The 23,356-nt window shown below is 36.0% G+C and overlaps 1 protein-coding gene across 6 annotated transcripts in view; it reads right to left on the reverse strand.

The window, feature by feature from the left end:
* CDH18 (cadherin 18) overlaps positions 1-23,356 on the reverse strand; it is a 1,188,046-nt gene that overhangs the window by 87,062 nt on the left and 1,077,628 nt on the right. For all 6 annotated transcript variants that reach the window (XM_070476511.1, XM_070476510.1, XM_070476512.1 and 3 more), the window contains 2 exons: positions 22,495-22,682; positions 5,607-5,860 (listed from right to left, as the gene is read on the reverse strand). In XM_070476511.1, the coding sequence (XP_070332612.1) occupies positions 5,607-5,860; positions 22,495-22,682 (442 nt within the window). The remainder of the gene's footprint in view (positions 1-5,606; positions 5,861-22,494; positions 22,683-23,356) is intronic.

The following is a 23,356-nucleotide window of genomic DNA, read 5'->3' on the forward strand; positions in this document are numbered from 1 at the left end:
ATGAGTTGTCAGTTGTGTGACTGGGAGCTGATGACTCAGCCATGTTAGTATACAATCTCTTCATCTCTATTAGAACAGATTTGACTTGGACAGCTTTAGGTCCCTTTAATTTGCAAATGCCATAATCACATGTAATTTAAGAGTAAAGTTATTGGTTTCTCTAAATGTACCACCTCGGCTATATGTAATGTGTTGAATCACAAAACAGGAGTCAAAGAGAAACAGCTGCAGTCTTAATGGAAGCAGCTTTCTATCTGTACTCAGTTTGCATGAAATATCCTTAATGAGTTATCTCCTTTGTATCAGAAAACTATGACAGTTTTTATAAGGGGATATTAAGACTTTCTATTAAAGGCTTAATTACAATATTGACTTTCACTAAATTTCTATAAATAGATTTTATCTATAGAATAAAAACTCACTTTACTATCAGCATATTTTGAAACACATTTTCTGAGTATTCTTGCCTTCTTTTCAGACGTTTGAATCCTATATTCAAGTTTTTTAATCAAATTTTTACTTTATTTTTCAAGGTTGCTATATGACCTTGTCATCATTTTGAAATATCTCTTTTTTCGTTGTTAATTTAATGAAGTATTTCTTTTTTTTTTTTTAATGAAGTATTTCTAACTGCCATCTCCTCATGAGCTATATGAAAATCTCAGGAATGTGTAAGAAATTGAGCACTCTAATAAGGACGCAGTGAACATACTTGAAGCATTTGTTCTCTGAGGCTACAATTAAACTCAAATCAACTACGTAAACACTCCTAATGCTCTGCAGCTATTCTTTTTCTAAAGATATTTTAGAAAGTTTTTTTTTTTTTAATTTGGCAACTATCTCCAAACCTGATCACAATTTTATTTCTTATTTTAGCATATAAATTGGCTATTGTTTCCTAAATAATGTTATGGTAAGCATTTAAAACAATTACACAAGATACTTAACATTTTTTTTCTGATGTCTTAAAGTTATTATACAAAGAAAATATTCAAATATTACCAATAAGTAGATATATAGATAAATTCAGATTATAAATCAAAGTAGAAAAGGGGCAGATTTACTCATATAAACCCACACTAAAGCTCTTCACTGGATAAGAATTATTAATTGAGGACTTTAGTAATTTTCTTTACATTTCAGTAAATCAAATTACATGTCTTTAATTTTACAATATGGAGAAACTCTAAAATTAAGAAGTTTTTTTTCATGAGATGCTAGAGTTAGAAATGGAACTCTCCTCATCATCTCTTTTCTCCAGAGTATGAAAGACATCTGAACATAAAACATTCATTTCCAACTACATGGCATTTGACTTCTATAATGCAGTTTACACTGTTATTATTTGAAATATATGAGAGGCAGTTGGGGCTTTAAAAAACAGGGTTTCTTTTTAGTGAAGCAAAACTGAATTTAAATTCTGGATCTGCCACTCTATCACTATGTAAACTTGGCCAAATTCCCTGTCTGCATCTTGACTGTAGAATGGGACTAATACTGCAGCCTCATTAGGTTTGTTACAAAAATTGGGGGCATATTATTACAATCCCCTGGCCCACAGATAACAAGCAATAGTCACATGATGCAGGATCACATTTTCAGAAAGCTCTCTAGCTGCTCTTGTGCATCATAGGAGTGCTCATAAGTCAGTAGCTACTGAGGAAATTCCTGAATTCCATTTGCAATACACCAGCAAGTGAGCACAACCTTTTTAAATAAAGGTTTCTTCACTTTTGGTAGATAGCCCAGTTTTATTTTTATTTTTAAGAGAGTTGATGGTGATATTGCTGCAAATTGCACATCCTTGTTTTGAGCTAAAAGAGACAAAAGCGGGACATGGTCTGCTCTTAAAAATCTGAAGAATCTCTTATTAACAGTTTAGAAAATCAAAATACAAAAGACAAGTCAGGAAGCTTTTCACAAATGCCTGTAAGGCTAAAACTCCCTTTCATTATCAATTCTACAGACTTGGAGTTAATTGTGTTTCAGGGCACATGGCAAGGTACATCTTTTCAGTATGCACTTCCTTAATTAGTACAAACATTTGGTCCCTGGGAAAGGTAGAAGAATAAGGATTGCTTTTGTATTTGTTAATGTTTTCTGTTTTTTATTCCCTGTTAGCACCTAGAGGCCCATGTGAATGACACATTTTTATTAAAATCAAGAGCAAATATTATGTAAATGATGCCCCCAAACACCAGCTATGCAGTCTGATTATTTTAAGACAGCTTCCTTAGGAAGGATTCATTTTAGTTGTCTAACCAAAACAAAGCAGAAAGAAAAATGTACATTCTAATGGATCTGTGCTTCTCAATATCTGCATTTAGAGACATATACCCATCACTTTTGCATAACAACAACTGGGCATATGTGTGTAACATACCCAGTGTTCAATTAAATGCCCTCAGTAATATAGAGCAACTATGGAGGCAAACAGCACTATAAATGGGACAATTACATATAAATCATTTTTGCTAAATAAAATGCCTATGTTGAAACATTCATATGAATATGCATATATGTGAAACACACATGCTGGTATGCGTTGCCCCAAAATATTTTTCAGCGTTTTCTATGAGTATAATTAGCACCCCAATTTTACCAGCATACCAGTTTGGTTTATTCTGTGTGAAGGTTTTCTGACCTCAGCACTATTGATATTCTGGACCAGAAAATTCTTTGTTGTGGGGACTCGCTTGTGAATTGTAAGATGTTCAGGACCACCCCTGACCTCTGACTGCAAATGGGAATAATATTCCTCCCTCAGTTGTGACAATCAAACACTTCTTCAGACATTGCCAAATGTCCCCAGGTAGGGGGGGACTTTGAGGTTTCCCAGGTGGCTCAGTGATAAAGAATCTGCCTGCCAGTGCAAGAGACACAGATTCCATCCCAGGGTCCCGAAGATCCCCTAGAGAAGGAAATGGAACACACTCCAGTATTCTTGCCTGCGAAATCCCATGGACAGAGGAGCCCAGTGGGCTACAGTCTGTGGGGTTTCAAAGGAATTGGATTCGACATGACTTAGTAACTAAATATCAAAAGCGGGGATTTTGCCCTTGGATGACTACTGTTTATGTGGAATCAGTGTTTGTTTGTTTGTTTGCTTATTGGGATATACAGAAGCAACACTGAGAGAAAGTCCGTCACTGACCTCAATTTTTCCTCCTTGGCCTATCTTTTGGGAACATACATTCCTCCCTTCATAGCATTTTGACATTTTGAAAATCCATTATTATTTATTTTGAAATGTACATCTTCCTATCACTGTGTTTATTAAACTCATTCATGCATCTCTGATTTCTCTTTTTCCCCCACTGACATTGCTGTCAGTATAAATTTCCAAGACGTTAGCTTAGTGCAAAGCCTTTGTACAATCTCTCTTGAGCTTCTTTTTACAACCTCATTATTTGCCATTACCACACAGGTAACCTAAGCTCCTTGTGTACACAACAAACTGCAGTTATTTTCCCTATTCTTCACCTGTCTAATCCTTAACCTGGGTTTTGAACCTCAATTCAATCTTCCTCAACTCATTCCCTCTAGAAGATATCAGGCACACTTGTTCCCTGCATTTTGTATTAGATCTTTGTTCTCTCTCTCCACTGGACTTTAAGCTGCTGTGTGTGTGTATGTGTTTAATTTCTTTATCATGAGGGACATTATAATATTTGCATATGATACAGTGCTTTAGATATCACTTTAAAGTCCACATACCTCCTGCTGCTTTTAACTATAAATATAGAATGTATTGTTGATACCAAGCTTTAGTTTTAAAAAGAAAGTCTTACCCGTGTTTATCAAATATTTTCACATCAAACTCACAACATGAAATATTTTTATTCTCAAAAGATGTTGGCTCCTTTAGGTAAATGACCAGTGATTTGTAAGTATCCTTTATAATGCTTGAAGAAGGAAATGGCAACCCACTCCAGTAGCCTTGCCTGGAGAATCTGACGCACAGAGGAGCCTGGTGGGCTGCAGTCCTTGGGGTTCCAAAGAGTCAGGCATGACTGAATGACTAACACTTACACACTTTATAATGCTAGCTTTTAATGTAGTTAGCTTTAAAGACACATTTTCCTTATGAAATGCATATGGCCGTCTATGGAATGATGAAGCATAGTGGGTTTTCCTGTTTTTGGACAAATAAGCACATCAACTTATGCTTGCAACCCTTAATTAAAGATCAAAGCTCACAACTGAGTTCATTCATTTTGTTTTGTATATTTTGCCTATCCTGCTTCTAGCAATGTTGAGTTCTTGCTCTCAGTGTGACAGAAGGGTTGTCAACTAACAGGGTGATTTTTCTACATTCACAAATGAGACAGAATTGTTTAATAAATAACTTTGTGCTCTGAACATTGTTTCTCTCCATGCGTAAGTGTTCTGGTCATTTCTTTTAAACTTAAGAACAATCATTCTTATATAACAGGAAAGTGAAACTGTTTACAAAGATTTCATAGATTCTGAGGAGACTATTTATCATACTAGCTTTTGTTAAAATGCATGAGAACTAAAGAGAGTGAGAATATAACCTTGATGGGATAAAGTAGACAGATTTGTTAAGGATTTCAGACCTTCTAGGGCCTTAGAATTATCCAAGGGTATACATACAAGGTAACTAAAGAGTTTTATATATTTACATAGTTTTTTTTTTTATCATAATTAAGATACAAATCTTTATGATTATGCAAGGAAAGCTTTAATTATCTCTATGCATGACATGCCACAATAATGTTAGTGAACACTTACTGTATTAAGTATTTTGTCAATATAATTTAATTCTGTCAACATATTCATGCAACGTTATTATTTCTTATTCATTTACTTAATATTGAGAGTTAGCAAGGTTAAATGACTGTATAAGATTACACAGCTAGTAAATCAGGTCACCAAAATTTTCACATTGGTCTTCATGTCTTTAGAGGTGAGTCTCTAACCTGACTTAAGTTCCAGGAGTTGGTGATGGTTAGGGAAGCCTGGTGTGCTGCAGTTCATGGGACCGCAAAGAGTCAGATACGACTGAGTGACTGAACTGAACTGAACCTGCCTTGGACAAGTTAGCATTTATTGAGTGGCTATTAGGTGCAGGCAACTTGTCTTGGAACTTAAAGCACATTGCTTGATAAATAATCATAACTCTGAGAGATAGATATTAGTGTTCATTTTTTAGAAATAAGGGTAGATAATTTCCTAAAGGTTTACCACATTATGACAGAATAAGGACTCAGAGATGAATGCTATTCCCAAACGCTCACTTTTTTTTTCACTGTATTTATATTTCCTATTACTGAGGTACCAAAGAGTTTATATTCTGTACTTATGTATTCCTCTATAAATTTTTCCAGTCAATAATGCCCTCATCTATTATCAAACAAAAAAAAAATCATCTGTGTGGTCACCAATATATTCATAAAGATAGCTGTATGTATTCTAAATTTGACAGAAACCCATCTGTTATTTACTCAGTTAATGAAACAGTTGATACTATCATTGAATTGCATTAATGGAAAATAAACATTTTAAATATTATTTATCCATTTAAAATTATTATCAGAGATACTAAAATCTTTATATGTCTAAAAGGAGAAAGTATACCATACCTTACTAAGCTATTAGCACTGTCAGGATCTTGGGCCAAAACTGTGCCAACAACTGTTCCGATCTTGGCATTTTCATAGACTTCCATGACATAGGAAGGCATGGAAAATAGTGGTGGTTCATCTACATCCCCGACAATGATCTTCAGCATGGTAGCATCTTTAAAAGGACCCAAGTGAGAAAAGCGAAAATCAAGGTGTGTATTGGCTCCTTCTATGTTGAGGGTATATGACTTCTTTTTCTCATAGTTCAGTGGCTGTGGGGAAAAAATAAGATTTCCAATATTATGACTCCCATCACTTTTCAAACAAACATTTCCTTTTCCACTTTTGAAACAAACAAACATGGATATGTTTAGGTCTATCTATTCACTCATAAACAAACTATGAAGTTTGTCTTAGCAGTAATATCTAAAGCAGAAATCATGGAAACTCAAGTCTGAAACAATAGTGATTTTTCACAGCCATAAATATGATGATAGTTAGGGACAAAAGAGTATTTCCCCCAGACAAGCTAATATCACTTTCTGGGGAATCTCTTCAAGCAACTTTTTTCTATCTCCTCTTTGACTTAAATCACTAATTTTTAAAATATTTGATGTGTGCATGTTCAGTCTCTCAGTTGTGTCCAACTCTTTGTGACCCCATGGACTGGAACCCACCAGGCTCCTCTGTCCATGGGATTGTACCAGTAAGAATACTGGAGTGTGCTGCCATTTCCACCTCCAGGGGATCTCCCCAACCTAGGGAGGGAACTTGCATCTTTTGCATTGAAGGTGTATTCTTTGCCTCTGAACCAATGGGGAAATGTTTGCTACCAATCTGCTAAATTGAAAAAGTATAGTTTTTTGGGTTTGTTTTGTACTTAATCTATCTTGTACCATTGATTTTTATCTATCATCATCTTATTTTTACCTTGCTGGTCTTAAACTTGATATTTTAATATCTGACAAGTGTTTAAGCTTTCAATTAACATTCTCTTGAAATTTAGCAAAAGGTTTTATACAGACTTCTAAAGTTCATTTTTATGGTTTTAATTGTAATCATTTACTTTTTTTTGCTTGTAATACCATTTCATATATTTATTTTGGTTTTCATTTCCTTTATTATGATATTTTGATCAACTTTGTTTTTTCAATTGTAGTATTCTGCTTGTTTATACCATTTATCTTTTTAGCTTTGAATTGACATTAATAGTTTCTCTGTATATTTCTAGTTATTTTTTCTTATTTAAAAAAACCATCCAGATAATATTTATGTATCTTCTATTAATATATTTATCAGGAGCCATGAATTTGACTTCACATACAATAAGGAAGAAGTAGATCAATCTTGGTGTTTTTGTCCAAGAGAATACATAGTCTGTTATAGGATACAAAATAGTAGACACATTCATAGCCCTGGACACTTAGTGATATGTGACATTATAGGCATTATGAACAGCAGCCCACTCCAGTACTTGTCTGGAAAAGCACATGGACACAGGAGCCTTGTGGGTTACAGTCCATGAGGTTGCAAAGAGGAGGGCATGACTTAGCAACTAAACATCAACATCAGGCATTATGAAAATAATTAGGATGCAGACTTAAGAAACAAGAGCGTATGAGTCAGTAGGTAGTATTTCCAAGAGGAAGTACCTTTATGGGTAATGACTGAAACATTTGAAAATGTTAAACATGAGGAACATAACAGGTTCTGTGATCCCAAATGTGCTTAGTTATAGGATTAATCTTGCTGAAAGTCTCCATGGTGATGTTAGCGCAGGCAATGCAGAGATCAACCTTATATTTTGAACCTGCAGAAATACCTATAGATTAACATCTATGAGAAAAAAAAAGAAAAAAACTATAGATATTTTTCCATCCCTATTTCTGCAACTGATTTTGCAGTAGTCTGCTTCAATCTTTCAGTCTTCTTTCCTGGCAGCATCAGAGAATGATCATTCCCTAGGGAGGACATCAGATATTTTCATTTTCCCTAAGGCCCAAGGAGAAGCTATAGAGTATATTTAATGGGATTTTATAAACAGAAAGGCAGTCCTACTGATGATTATTTCTCTTATCTCTTCTGAGTTGCCTTGAAAAATTGGCCTTCCCAGGGTTGGAGATTGTTTAGAAGGAAAAACAAACATTTAAAAAGACATTTGGTCCTTGGGAGAAAAGCTATGACAAAACTACACAACATATTAAAAAGCAGAGACATTACTTTGCTGACAAAGGTCTAAATAGTCAAAGCTATGGTTTTTCCAGTGGTCATGTGTGGATGTGAGAGTTGGACCATAAAGAAAGCTGAGTGCCAGATAATGGATGCCTTTAAATTGTGGTGTTAGAGAAGACTCTTGAGAGTCCCTTGGACTACAAGGAGATCCAACCAGTCAATCCTAAAGGAAATCAGTCCTGCATATTTATAGGAAGACTCATGCTGAAGCTCCAATAGTTTGGCCACCTGATGTGAAGAATTGACTCATTCAAAAAGACGCTGATGCTGGGAAAGACTGAAAGCAGGAGGAGAGGGGGACAAGAAAGGATCAGATGGCTGGATGGCATCACCGACTCGAGTAAACTCCAGGAGTTGGTGATAGACAGGGAAGCCTGACGTGCTGCAGTCCACGGGGTCGCAAAGACTTGAACATTACTGAGTGACTGAACTGAACTAACTGAACTTCCAAACAAAAGTTGGTCCTAATAACAACCAAGAACAAATAATACCTCTCAGGGAGATAGATAAGAAAACAAAGTGTTTATAAGACAAAATAAAATATTAAAAATATTAAAAACTCAAATTATTAAATATGAACCATATATACAATACATATATATTCATATATGACAAAATATTATGCATTTCAGATTTATATATTTTAAAGAAGAGAAACCAGAGTATCACTGGAAGGACTGATGCTGAAGCTCCAAAACATTGGCCACTTGGTGCAAAGTGTTGGCTCATTGGAAAAGACCCTGATGCTGGGAAAGATTGAAGGCAGGAGAAGGGGATGACAGAGGACAAGATGGTTGGGTGGCATCATCGACTCAATGGACATGAGTTTGAGCATACTCCAGGAGATAGTGAAGGACAGGGAAGCCTGGCATGCTGCAGTCCATGGGGTTGCAAAGAATAATACACGACTGAGTCACAGAACAACAATTTTAAAGAAAGGCTAATTGATCTGCAGCTTATGACCCACCAAGTGGGAGTCATTTCCTTCTCAGAGAATTGAAGCTAGAGATGAATTGCCAGTATATCTACCATCCATCTTGTTTGGGGACTTGCGTGACTTTTAGTTAGACTCACAGATTCACTGCACTTTTCTTTCCTTGACTCCTTTCTCCTTAACATTAGTAAGTAAGAATCTGTTTTGGAGTAATTCAATAAGTTTCATCCAAATTTAAATGACCTCTCCTCAAAATGGTACACAATCGCTGCCTGTCAAGAATTAGGTGCATGGATATGGTCCCCTTGGCACAGAGAAGCAGAGACTGTCAGAATCCAGATATTTGGTTCATGGAAAGCAACACCTTTGACAAGTTTACTACTTGTTAAAAATCAATGTAATTCTTTAGACTTAACCCACTGCATCTGGTAGACTTTATAATGACTAAGGTTCACTGAGAGTCAGAAAGACTTTCAATGTAACTTGTGGAGATAATTTTAGCCACCTCTATCCCATCAGATATTATTATTAAGATGTGCATCCAATACAACAGGCATATCTCTTTCCATTTTCAGCAGATCCCCTGGCAAGTTAGATATCATTTATCTTAACACTGGCCTACTTTCTGCTAAGGTACAAGTTGTTCATGGGAACACATGGTTTCATGTTTATGATTATCTCACATATATTTAAGTACCCCAAGAAAGAGATAATCATTTTAAAGGACTTGTTTGTCAGATCTGGCAGATGGATGGATAGGACCCATCTCAAGTCACTAAGGAAAGAGAATATTTTGGATCAGGACAAAATTTCAGAAGCAGATGAATTAATAACACACATGGAGATAGTTTTAGTAACCTTATTTACAAAGAAAACACTGCAGTGCTAAATTGCAAATTAGAGAAAATGGAAATAAATGACACTTTTTGAGGATTTTGTTTTTTGCAGGATTATGTATACAAGATAAAGTATGTTAATTGCTGGTTTTGTATTGAAACAAAGAATATACAATAGTACATAGAGAAATAACTAGGATTATAATTTTTTTCCATTTACTGTAAATTCTGGCAATGCCGTCCAAGTACGTGTTATTCACACACTGTAAACAGATCACTCAGTAATTTCCTAGTAATCTTTTGTTCCCAGGAAATTAGTTAGAACTCTGTCTAGGGGTTTCATTTTTCATAGTTACAAGATTTTGATTTTTATTATGTGAAAGTAGTCTATCAAAAACAATAGACCAAGAACAGTAAAATCTATTCATCTAATACCTAGTTTTGATTAAAAGATGAAGGAAAAAAAATTAAAAACATACTCAGTTTATAAAAATACCAAAGAAGCAAAAAAAAAAAAAATGCATGTTTAGTTGAGAGTATACAAAACACACACTTTTCCTATATTAAAACAGCAACCAATTTAAAAAAATGGATACAGAACAAATTCATATGTGTGAGGCATAGTAGGAAATTGATTAGGGCAAATATAGAACCAGAGATTGTTTATGAGAATAATAAATGGCTTTTTCCAACTATACTATGCTAAAATTTCAACTGCCCATGCCTGCAGTTTTGGGGGGCAGGATTCTGACATTTGAATTGGACAGAAGATTAAAACAATCAACCCTTTTGAGCCACTTGGCAACTCTTGGAAAGATGAGCCTCCAGTTTTTGATAGTGTTCACCATTATTTACTCCTAGATTTTGCCTCACCAAGATATTTGATGTGCCCATAATTTGCATACAGTTTATCCCATTTGACAAAATATCAGACCCATGCCAAGTTTCTTTTTTCTTTCTTTCTTTCTTTTCAAAACTGTAAGTCTGGATTACTAGTTCAGTATTTAAGATGAGAAACAGGTAAGTCTAAGGGAAAGGTGTTCTACTGGAGATTACAAACATAATCAATATTTAAGGAGAAATATTCCAGGAACTCTATCAGACTCTGTTTTCTTTCTTTTTTTCTTTTTTTTTTTTTTTTTGCCTTGGCCTTGATTCCCTGAATTGGTCTTCGTTATGGTACAAGTTTTTAGAATCAGGAACCAAAGCTACATCATCACTGATGCTCACAGTTAACAAATGTTCTCATTGAAGGACTGATGCTGAAGCTGAAGTTTTGATACTTTGGCCACCTGATGCAAAGAACTGACTTATTTACAAAGGCCCTGATGCTGGGAAAGATTGAAGGCAGAAGGAGAAGGGGACGACAGAGGATGAGATGATTGGATGGCATCACCAACTCGATGGACATGAGTTTGAGCAAGCTCCGGGAGTTGGTGATGGACAGGGAAAGTTGGCATGCTGCAGTCCATGGAGCTGCAAAGAGTTGGACACAACTGAGCGACTGAACTGAACTGAACTGATGACTATTGTTGACAAATTGAGTAAATTAAAATAATTTTAATATCATATGTATCAATTACCAAATAGGATATACCAGGAAACTGTCATTTATGAAATGAGAAATTAACTAGCTAACTTTAATTTTTTAAATTTTAGTATTTTATCTAGGTATGCTAAATATGATACAATCATGGTAATCATAATCAGTAATCAAATATACTGCTGCTGCTGCTAAGTCACTTCAGTCGTGTCCGACTCTGTGCAACCCCATAGACGGCAGCCCACCAGGCTCCCCCGTCCCTGGGATTCTCCAGGCGAGAACACTAGAGTGGGTTGCCATTTCCTCCTCCAAAGCATGAAAGTGAAAAGTGAAAGTGAAGTCGCTCAGACGTGTCCGACTCCGCAACCCCATGGACTACAGCCCACCAGGCTCCTCTGTCCAAGGGATTTTCCAGGCAAGAGAACTGGAGTGGGGTGCCATTGCCTTCTTCAAATGAAATATACTATCAATATATAATTACCAGCAACTATAACAAGGATATGTATTGGCATATCTTTGATATTTATTTATATCCTTGCTGCTGCTGCTGCTAAGTCGCTTCAGTTTTATCCGATTCTGTGCGACCCCATAGACGGCAGCCCACCAGGCTCCTCTGTTCCTGGGATTCTCCAGGCAAGAATACTGGAGTGGGGTTGCCATTTCCTTCTCTGTAATATCCTTGATATCCTAAAATAATTGATTTTCTGACACTGAACCATTTCTGGAATAAGTCAACTTGTGATGCGCTTTGTTTTACTAGAATGGTTCTACAGGTGACAAGAGGTTGCTTAATATTTGTATTAGTTTATTAGTTTTTGTATAAATGCCATTGCATTTGTTGCTGTGGGCTGCCATAACAATAAACACTGGGTGGTTTAAAACAGCAAAAATGCATTTTCTTGCAGTTCTGGGGACATGACAGTCTGAAATTTGGCAATGCTTGGGTTTATAGGGCCTATAAATTGTCTCTCACAAATCGTTTTCCAGTTTCTGTGACTGCCCTGGCACATCTGGGAAAGAAGACACCCCAGCACAGATGGGAATCCAGTTTGCATTCTAATTCAACCACCTGAGGGATTTGCCTCTAAGTTTGGTGTTACAAACTCTTAGCTTTATAGCTGCTAGCGATTGGATCATAAAGTTGTATTTCAGAGGAAACATAGAAAACTTCAGATGACTCATGCAACAACTGTGGTCAGATCATGTTATGTATTCACCGGTATAATATTTCCTCATTTTTAATGCTCAAAATTGTCTGTGATCTCCATATATGAAGGATACTTTAATTGGATATAAAGACTGGGACTCACGTTTACTTTCCTGAGTATATGGAAAGTATTCGTGCATGCTTAAAACAAATCTCCCATGAAAATGCTTCCCAGACTGTCCTCCACCTTTGAAAAATTGGCCCTCTTTTATCTGAGTGCTTATAACAACTTAAATAAACCTATACAATTAACATTTGACATCATGTATTATAACAATGTATCATGTCTACTCAGCTTCCTCTATGAGAGAATATTATCTAATTCATCTTCACATTTTAGTTATCTGGCATAATTCCTGGTACATGGTGGGTGATTAATAGCCTCCCTCAATTTCAAATATAGCTGTGTTTAGAGTATGGAAAAGTGCTATTTTATGGTTTACATTTGAAGGATGAAAAATTCTATGTTATTTTTAAAATAACTGTAACCCTTCCAATGAACACTCAGGACTGATTTCCTTTAGCATGGACTGGTTGAATCTCCCTGCAGTCCAAGGGACTCTCAAGAGTCTTCTCCAACACCACAGATCAAAAGCATCAATTCTTCGGCACTCAGCTTTCTTTATAGTCCAACTCTCACATCCATACGTGTCTACTGGAGAGACCATAGCTTTGACTAGACGGACCTTTGTCGGCAAAGTAATGTCTCTGCTTTTTATTTGGTCAAGCTTTCCTTCCAAGGAGCAAGTGTCTTAATTTCATGGCTGCAGTCACCATCTGCAGTGATTTTGGAGCCCCCCAAAGTAAAGTCTGTCACTGTTTCTACTTTTTCCCCATCTTTTTGCCATGAAGTGATGGGAAAATATGCCACGATCTTAATTTTCTGAATGTTGAGCTTTAAGCCAACTTTTTTCACTCTCCTCTTTCACTTTCATCAAGAGGCTCTTTAGCTCTTCTTCACTTTCTGCCAGATTTTTAGTGTAATAAAATTTCTTCACTATTAAAGGATACATTCTTGCCTCTTTGCAAGTATTTATAATCACACTGAACATGAATTATTAACTTCATTAATTATAACTTCATTAATTCTGGCTACCAAAACTCTTAGTACTTTTATAATTCCTTAATTCAGACTCACAAAGCTAAAAAACTGGAACACTTGAAACTCTTTTCATGCAAAATCTTCTGTCACCTCTGTGACAGTCAGAGCTGTTTATTCTGGTGTAATTCTAACTTCCCCAGGCAGTGAGGCTTCTCTTACTTTTCTTTAGTTACTTTTCAATGTTCTAATGCAGTTCACTGTCCCTGATTGGCTCCAATTTTCATCTTAAGTTTTCATTTCTTAATTTTATCTTATTACTCCTAGTAATTACTTTCACATATCATTGCTCTTTCTTACTTATAAAATCAAACTTTTCCCTCTTTAATAAGAACACATTTCATATTCCTGTAGATAAGTTATCATCTTCCCCATCAATCATTTTCTAGCCAGCTCTACATATTTGGAACATTTTAATTGTTTCTCATTAATCACTTGTACTATTCATTAAATCACACTAATATATTCCTCCTCTGGAACTATGCAACCATCATAAATAGATGGATACCAAAAACAGAATTTAGCCAAGTTGCTCTAAGACTCACTTCTTGGAGTCCAAGAAGTTCCTAAAATTCTGTCTTCCTACATAATAAAAATGACTCATAGGACCTCTCCTTGATCCAGTTATTATATTGCATCATGATCCATGTGTTCCATCATGGAAATGGGATGGTAATAATGAGATTGATACCAATATTTTAACTAAAAAAAAAAGGAACTTCAGTTGTGCAAAATAAGGCCAAATCCTGGAATTTTCTGGAAAAAAAGCATATTCTATTATTTGGTTCTTTTGAAATTTTACTTTTGTATTGGGGTATACTCAATTTTGTGATGGTTTCAGGTGAAGAGCAAAACAATTCAGTCATAATTATACCTGTATCCATTCTCTTGCAATCCCCCTCCTACCCAGGTTGCCACATAATATTGAGTGGAGTTCCTTGTGTTATACAGTAGGACCTTGTTGGTTATCCATTTTAAACATAGCAATGTGTATTGTACACAACCTTGCCAAACTCCCTAATTATCCCATCCCCCTTGGAAACCATGTTTGTTCTCTATGAGTCTCTCTCTGTTTTGTAAGTTGATGTGTACCATTTAATTTTAGATTCCACATATAAGGTATGTCATATAATATTTCTCCTTCCCTGTCTTACTTCCTTCATTCAGTATGAGACTCTCTAGGTCCATCTATGTTGCTGTAAATGATATCATTTCATTCTTTTCAATGGCTGAGTAATATTCCACTGTATATATGCACTACATCTTTTTTATCCATTCCTCTATCAGTGGATATTTAGGTTGCTTCTATGTCTTGACTATTATAAACAGTGCTGCAATGAAAACTGGGGTGCCTGTATCTTTTCAGATCATGTTTTCCTCCACATATATATGCCCAGAAGTGGGATTGTAGAGTTTTATGGTAGCTCTACATTTAGTTTTTTTAAGTTTTGGATAGCTCAACTCATCAGGCTGTTTCAACAAATCATTAATTTCCAATTAGTATACTAAATAATATTACAGTGCTGAGTGCTCAGCCTTTTCAGTTGTGTCTGATTGTTTGTGACCCCATGGACGGCAGACCCCAGGCTCCTCTCTGCGTAGGATTTCCCAGGCAAGAATACTGGAGAGCTTTGCCATGCCCTACTCTAGGGGATTTTCCCAGACCCAGAGAATGAACCTGAATCTCCTGCATTGCAGGAAGATTCTTTACCACCGAGCTACTGGGGAAGCCCAAATAGTATTACTGGAATAGGTGTTAAAGAGGGTTAATTAATGTCAAAGTAGTTTCAACGACTCTGTCACTCCATAGCCATGCCTATGGATGAAGAATCAGAACTAAAGTTGCCACAAAGCAGTCAGTCCTCTATCAAAGGTATTATAAATACAGTGGTAGATTTCACCGAATTGAACTTTCCTATCTTCAGTTTCTGGCTGAACAAGAGGACCACTTTCAAGATACTTAAATCTTACAAAAAAAAAATAATAGTTTGACTGATTTTTAAATACAATCTCTAATGAATGTTTTATTTAAATAGTTCATTAGTATTAGAAACCTATTTCTTTCTATGTGTGAAGTGTGTACATTTGTAATAAGTTGGTATACCATATTTTTATTGCATTTTGTGGCTCACAGCCTCAAAACTTTACAATCTGATGGCAAAGAACATCCTGATTCTTATTCTGACACTCAATGCAAGACAAAGAAATGATACAGAAAAATTCAGTAAATACAATCCACTAAAAATTTAAAAATGTGATTATTTTGAATGGGTGTAGTATGGTTGTAGTTGGAAACATTTCCTATTTTTTCTCAGGGTTAATTTAAACTTAAACAAATACATTTATAACTCTGTATGTTTACTCTCACTATCCACCTCTGATCCTTTATTAAATAGAATGGTGTAAATAATATATAGTATAAAATTAAAAAAAAATACAAGGTACCCAGTTGCAAAAAAATAAAATGTTCACCAACTACTGTGGATAGAGCTACACATACACAGAACACACATTAGATACACGTTCTTGGAAATTATCAGTATGTTGGCACTGTGTTCAATTGCTCATTCATGTCCAACTCTTTGTGACCCCATGGACTATAGCCCACCAGGTTCCTCTGTCCATGGGATTTTTCAGTATATTTATAATGAATTAATTAGAATAAGTTCTTTCTACTCTATTAGATCTAGCAGATTTAAGAATGATATAGAATTGCTGGAGTTTCACTCATGGTTCAAATGATTAAGAATCTGACTGTGATGCTGGTGCATGCCATGCATGCTAAGTTGCTTCAGTCCTGTCGGACTCTGTGCAACCCTATGAACTGTAGCCTCCCAGTCTTCTCTGTCCATGGGATTCTCCAGGGACTAGAGTCCTGGAGACTAGGTACTAGAATGGATTACTGTGCCCTCCTCCAGGGAATCTTCCAGACCTAGGGATCAAACCTGCATCTCTTAGATCTCCTGCATTTGCAGGCAGGTTCTTTACCACTAGCAATGCGGAAGATCCGGGTTCCTCTCTGGGTAAGGAAGATCCCCTGGAGAGGGAAAAGGCAACCCACTGCCATATTCTGGCCTGTGAAATCCCATGAACAGAGGAGCCTGATCAGCTACAGTCCATGGGATCGCACAGAGTCTGACACAACTGAGAGATTATTAACACTTGTGCATTGAAAAACTAGAGAAATGCTTACCCTGATAGGTAAAACAGAGAAGATAAATCAAAGAAGGATATTTGTGAGTGAAACCTACCTAGAAATGTTACACTACAAAGACAAAACTAGAATTTTGATAAAAATCCTTATAGAAGACAGAGGAGGAAGTAGATTGCCAAAAGCCATGAATGACAGTTCATGCTGTGCTGTGTCCAGCTCTGCCACCCCATGGACTGTAACCTGCCAGGTTCCTCTATCCATAGGGTTTCCCAGGCAAGAATACTGCAGTGGGTTGCCATTTCCCTCCTCCAGGAGATCTTCCCAACCCAGGGATCCAATCTAGGTCTCCTGCATTGCAGGAAGACCCTGCCTTCTGAGCCACCAGGGTGTTTATGCATGCAATACCGGAGGGGAAGAGGGGTGAGCAGGGATAAATTAGGAAGATAGCATTAATATATACACACTACTATGTATAACTAGGTAACCAACAAGGACCTACTTTATAGCATCGGTAACTATGCTCAATATTTTGTAATATCCTCTGAGGGAAAAATCCGCAGAAGAGATATATGTAGATAGATATATAGATCTATCTATTTAACTGTCTATAGAAATCACTGTGCTGTACCCCTGAAACCAATCTGACTTTGTAAATCAGCTCTGCTTCAATGAGAAAATATTGATATCATTCATAAAAGTATACATAGGATGTGCTATTCTTTATGTGATTATAGGTGATTTAGATAACTTGAAATAAAGGAAGGCAGTAAGATAAGCTCATGGAGTTTTCTGGCAAGTGTAGTTAATATTCAGTGTAAATAGAGGAAGGAAAAAAGAAAAGAAGAAATACAGGTATTGAAGTATCACTGTGCTTATTAGCCAGGCACAACTTAGAGAACTATTTTACTTCATTTCATCTCTCTGTAACAATCACTTTGTAGCACATTAAAAATAAGAAAACTGAAGATTAGAGATTTGTGATAATGTCAGACATCTCTTACATGGCAAGACCAAAATTTATTTTTATCCAGCAGTAAAGATGGTCTTTTCCACTGACTAAAAAACCAAGTTTAAGATTTGGGGCTTAAAATAATAGGCATTGTTTTTGCAATTAGGTATACGTGAAGAAGAAAAGTGGTACTACAGACACTGTTTGCCAGAAGTCATAAAAGAAAACTGGGCTGCAGCCTTGAGTTAAAACAAACAAACCAAAAAGTGGAATAACTTCTATAAAGAAGGCAAATCGACATAAGGACCACAAGAACTGAATCTTAAGAGAGGCTGCTACAAAGCATATCCCTAGCTACAGAGGTTTATGTCACAGGAAAGAATGCATCGACTTGCATTCATCCCTATCTTTTTCCCCTTTCCACCCAGTCAGGGTCCATTAAACAAGGAATGAAAGTTATCAAAGTGTATTTACAACGTACCCCACCATGGACCAGTGAATTCAACTTGGCAATTTTCTGATGAAGGCACGATATAGAAAGAATGTGCAGATGCTCCTGCAAACTGATTTATAGAGCAGGGCTGATTTTGATCTTTGGGAAGATTAGCTGTTCTGCCTTGCTGGCTAAAGTGAGCTGCCTTAGAGATTAAATAAGGAACAAGTTCGAAAGGACTGTTTTATCTATTTCCTACCATCTGTATGAGTGCCTCTTGAAGGTTAAAGTCCACAGAGTTATATAGCTTAATTTTCAAATTGCAATAGTTTATAACATTATATATATAGCAATGGGATAATTCTAAAATGGATAATCCTAATCTGAAGGGTTTAGAAATTTTTCATAAATGCACCCATTGGATTTTAGAGGAAGTATAGACTGTATTAAAAATAAATTCAGGAAAAAAGTGAAAGATGATTCGGACTCATTAAATATCAAGGTTATTTTTAGTATTAATATCACCACGTAACACAATTACAGCACTTATCTTGAAAATACCTATTGTGTATGTGCAAGTGTGTATGCAATATAGAATAGAGAATGTTAATTATATATAGGTGTGCACATGTGCACACATATGATTTTGGCTTCATTTTTCACAAGCAACTTAAAATTAATTGGGGCCATGAAGGGTGATAAGATCCCTATTGTTCTTAATCACACAATATATATTTGTATTTTATATCATGTGTGTATTCACACCATCCACCACTTCCCTCATGTTTTGTAAACATAATAAACTTCCTACTTTATACAGACAATAGTTCTCAATTGGCAAGTATCCTCTGTTTCCCATTCTCCCGCATACGTTCCAGCTAGATCATTGCAAACTTATCTGCAAACATTAAATTCTCCTTCCTATTTGATTCTATCAAAGAACGAGGCATATTATCATAGATCCTTTCTTTCCATCTGCAATCAAGAACTCAAACAGGGTCATCTCTACCTCAGAGCATCTTTTTAATTCAGTTACCCTCTCTTTAGTATCCTCAGTTTCTTGTCTCTTGATTTTTTATCCATCTGCTGATGGATATCCATTTATCCATCAACATACTTTCCATCTCCCAACTTATAACCAAAATCTTCATTTTATGATGTTCTCATTGATTTACCTCCCTGGCTTTACTACAAAGCTTCTCAAAGAGGACAGTGTGTTTAAACTTTTTTCTCCCATTTCTTTGCCTCCCATACATGGTCTCTGCACTACAGTAAATTTGTTCATCTCTTCATTGTAGCAAATTGTGTTTCCTTTCAAGCAGGTAATACATGTAACTTTTGAGATTCTAAAAAGACAAACTCCTGAGACAAATTTTCTGTCATCAATTTCTGTTGTTTTAGTCAGTAAGTCATGTCTGACTTTTTTGCAACCCCATGGACGGCAGCCTGCCAATCTCCTCTGTTCATCAGGTTTTCCAAGCAAGAATACTGGAGTCAGTTGTCATTCCTTCAACAGAGGATCTTCCTGACACAGGAATCAAAGCATATCTCCTGCATTGGCAGGTGGATTCTTTACCACTGAGCCACCAGGAAAGCCCACACAACATTCTAGTTAGGTTTAAAGGATGATAAAGGTGTGCCTGCATGCTCAGTCGCTCATTTGTGTCCAACTCTGAATCTTTACAACCCCATGGACTGTGGCCCGCCAGTCTCCTCTGTCCATGGAATTTTCCAGGCAAGAATACTGGAGTGGGTTGCTATTTTCTACTGCAAGGGATCTTCTCAACCCAAGGATGATACCTGAGTCTCCTGTGACTCCTGCATTGACAGGTGGATTCTTTACCACTCAACCACCAGGGAAGCTTCATAACTGGTGTACCAGCTCAATAAAGATTTGGGAATAAGCTCTTAAAACCCTTCCTGACACAGAGGAAACACTCAACAAATGTGATGTTACTATCTATAGTGATGAAAATGAGATGCAGATGGTGAGATGAATTAACTTTTATAATCCTAAATGGTTTCATAGATCTAGAATCCTTCATATTTTTAATGACTATATTCCTCCTATTCAGCCTACTTTGGGAATTTTCACTGATAAAATTCTCTTCTGTATTTTGATATTTTCTTCAAAGACTCTTTCTTTCCTGCCTTCTGCTTGTTTCTTAAATGCGAGTGTTCCCTAGGGTTTCAGATTCATCTTTCAGAAAGAATTATTCATCCACTTACCTGGACTTATTTGAGTGGAGAAGCCATCTAAGGAATGAAAAGCAGACACTCCTTGTTCCATTTTTCAGTCTATAGTATTGTGTTGGCCAAAAAGTCCATTTGAGTTTTTCTTAACATTTCACAGAAAGCCCCAAACAAACTTTTTCTGGTGAATTCAATATATTCATTCATTATGCTAGTGCTTATTGAATGCCTATTCAATGTCAGAAAACATCCTAGACATTGGGAATGCAGCAACAAATTAAAAAACAACCTCATTCTCTTGTATCTTATATTAAAAATTCATTAGAAATAGAGACATCAAATGAGACCTTGTCACTTCCTGCTTAGACAGCTTCAGTGTTACCCAATAGTTCCCCATTGGGTAAAATTTAACAAAATTCTGTGTGCTTCCATATGCACTAGCTTCTTCACTCTCTCTGCTCCAGAATCAAGGATGCTCCTTAGGTCCTCACTGTGCCACATTCCACCCCACTCAGGTTCTCGTTATGTTTTCTTTCCCCGTCCTTTAATTCTCTCACCTAATTACCTCCTAAGTATGTTTTAGTTCTCTGTTCAACCACTGTTAACTAATCAGACAGGATTAAACACCCTAGACTTTGCCTTTCCAATAGCACTGTTTTACTCTGTCATAGATCACTTTTTATTATCCATCTAAGAATGCATGTGATATTTGATGAGTATCTCTCCACTTCCATAGGTGGGAAGCTCTATGTAGGCTGAGACTGACTTTTGCTCTGCTCAGGCTTTCCTGGCTCATGTAGAACACAATTATTGGCACATAAGAGACACTTAAAACTCAATATTTTTTAAAATAAAGATATGGGAATTGACTCTTTTTATCAACATTTTTTTATCCAAGTTTGACAAGTTCAAAAGATTAAAATGAGAAGATATTTAGGTGAAGAATCAGTATTATATATAGACCAGTGATGACTATTTCTAAGTATTTGCACACTTTAAGCTCTGCTTCTCAGGCCCCTTTTGTGACATACAAAAGACATATTAATCTTCAATTTTAAATCAGCATAAAATTATGATTATTAGAAGAATAAATGAGATTTTATATAGTGCAAAGATAAATATATATACAAATACACACAGATAACTAGATAGATAGATAATATAATAAATGACAACTCGATTCAAATAGATAAATAGATGATTGATAGACAGACAGACTGATTGATTCATTTCACTGTTACTGTGTGTATGCTCAGTTGCACAGCCATGTCTGACTCTTTGTGACCCCATGGACTATGGCCTGCCTGGCTCCCTTGTCCATGGGGCTTCTCCAGGCAAGAATACTGGAATGGGTTGCCATGCCCTCTTCCAGGGGATCTTCCCAATTCAGGGATAGAACCCAGGTTTCCCACACTGCAGATTCTTTACCGTTTGAGCCATCAGAATATAATTTTTCAGCCTTTGTTCTCAACATACTATACAGTAGAATCATCCAGAGTACTTGTTAAAAAGACTAATTCCTCACTCCCAGTCTTTCTGAATCAAAATATAATGAAGGTAAGGCCTAGGGACTTGCATGTTACTAGATTTTCAAGCTGAAATTGTTAAACATTTAAACACTGAGACATACTGCTTTAGAAGTTACATTTAAAGTCTCCTTTGCTAACTGCCTGTGTTCTACTGCATTCTTACAAAGGCATGAGTATAGTGTTCTCTTAAAAGCAAAAGGCAATAGATTTAATCTGGTGACAAATTCTTAGGAATAAAACAGAATGAGGGTAATGAGAAGGTAAATGACTTCACTAAAAGGTCCATGACCATCAAGCAGGAAAGTCTTATAATGCTACTTTGATTAGCATAACGTAAAATAATGATATTAATAGAACTGGAATTCACGGTAGCTATGTTATCAGAAAACAAAAATAAAGGAATACATTCATAGTGTATTCTACATCTGACCTTCCCACCATACTAAAACATAGGGCTTCCCCGGTGGTCAGACAGTAAAGAATCTGCCTGCAGGAAGATCCCTTGGAGGAGGAAATAGCAACCCACTCAAGCATTCTTGACTGGAGAATCGCATGGATGGAGAAGCCTGGTGGGCTATAGTCCATGGGGTTGTGGAGTCAGACACAACTCAGCAACTAACACTTAAGAAATGATTTAAACAGTTAGACATAATCATAATTAAAATGTCATTACATATTAAAGAGGAAATACTTTGTCATTTTAATGACTTGAAAATATACATTATTAATATCTTGCCAAATTTGCATTCATGGAAAAATGAGTGAATTGCCTAGCTCACTAACAGTACTTTTTTTACCTTTTTTAAGGAAAGGATCCCTTCTCTTGTCTCTTTGTCAGTGGAAATGGAGAATATGCCAACACCGTCACCATTAATGATGGAGTATGTCATGTCCGCATTTGAGCCAGTGTCTGCATCATTTGCCTTTATTTTCCCAACAGCTGAACCAACTTGAGCTGACTCAGGAACATACAGCTGATAGTGCTCTGAAAAAATATTTTATATTAAAATTATTTGATATAAAAATGGTCATAAAACAACAATCATTTCATAAGAAGACACTGAAATATTTAGGCCACACATCTATTTATGTTTACATCTATTTCATCAATGCTCACATTTCCCTATAGGCACTTATGAAATAGATAATAAGCATGATATACATGTTGTCATCAATTGTTTTATTGCAAAGTTAGAAACATCTATTACAGTAATTTATTTATTATATAAAGCTTCAAATAACTATATAAATAACAGAAACCTTTAATTAAAATGTAATTTTATAAAAATTTAAACCAATATTAAATTAATGAGATTTCATACTATACATAAATACAATTAGGCCATATAGATAGGTGAATGTGAAGCATCTATAAAAATAACTTCTGAGTTAATAATTTTTTTAGTTTTGGTATGATATTTCATTTTTTTTGGTTAGTGCATCTGTAAGTGTGTGGAGTATTCTAATTTTCTTCTAAAGGTAAAATTGTATGCTTTAAAGTGCTAAATGTTGTTGTTGTTCAGTCATTAAATCATGTTCAACTCTTTGAGACTCCATGGACTACAGCACGCCAGGCTTCCCTGTCCTTCAGTATCTCCCAGAGATTGCTCAAGTCCATGTCCATTGAATTGGTGATGCCTTCCAACCATCTCATTCTCT

This window comes from Odocoileus virginianus, chromosome 14, assembly GCF_023699985.2.
Source record: "Odocoileus virginianus isolate 20LAN1187 ecotype Illinois chromosome 14, Ovbor_1.2, whole genome shotgun sequence".
In the NCBI taxonomy this organism is placed as follows: Eukaryota; Metazoa; Chordata; class Mammalia; order Artiodactyla; family Cervidae; genus Odocoileus; species Odocoileus virginianus.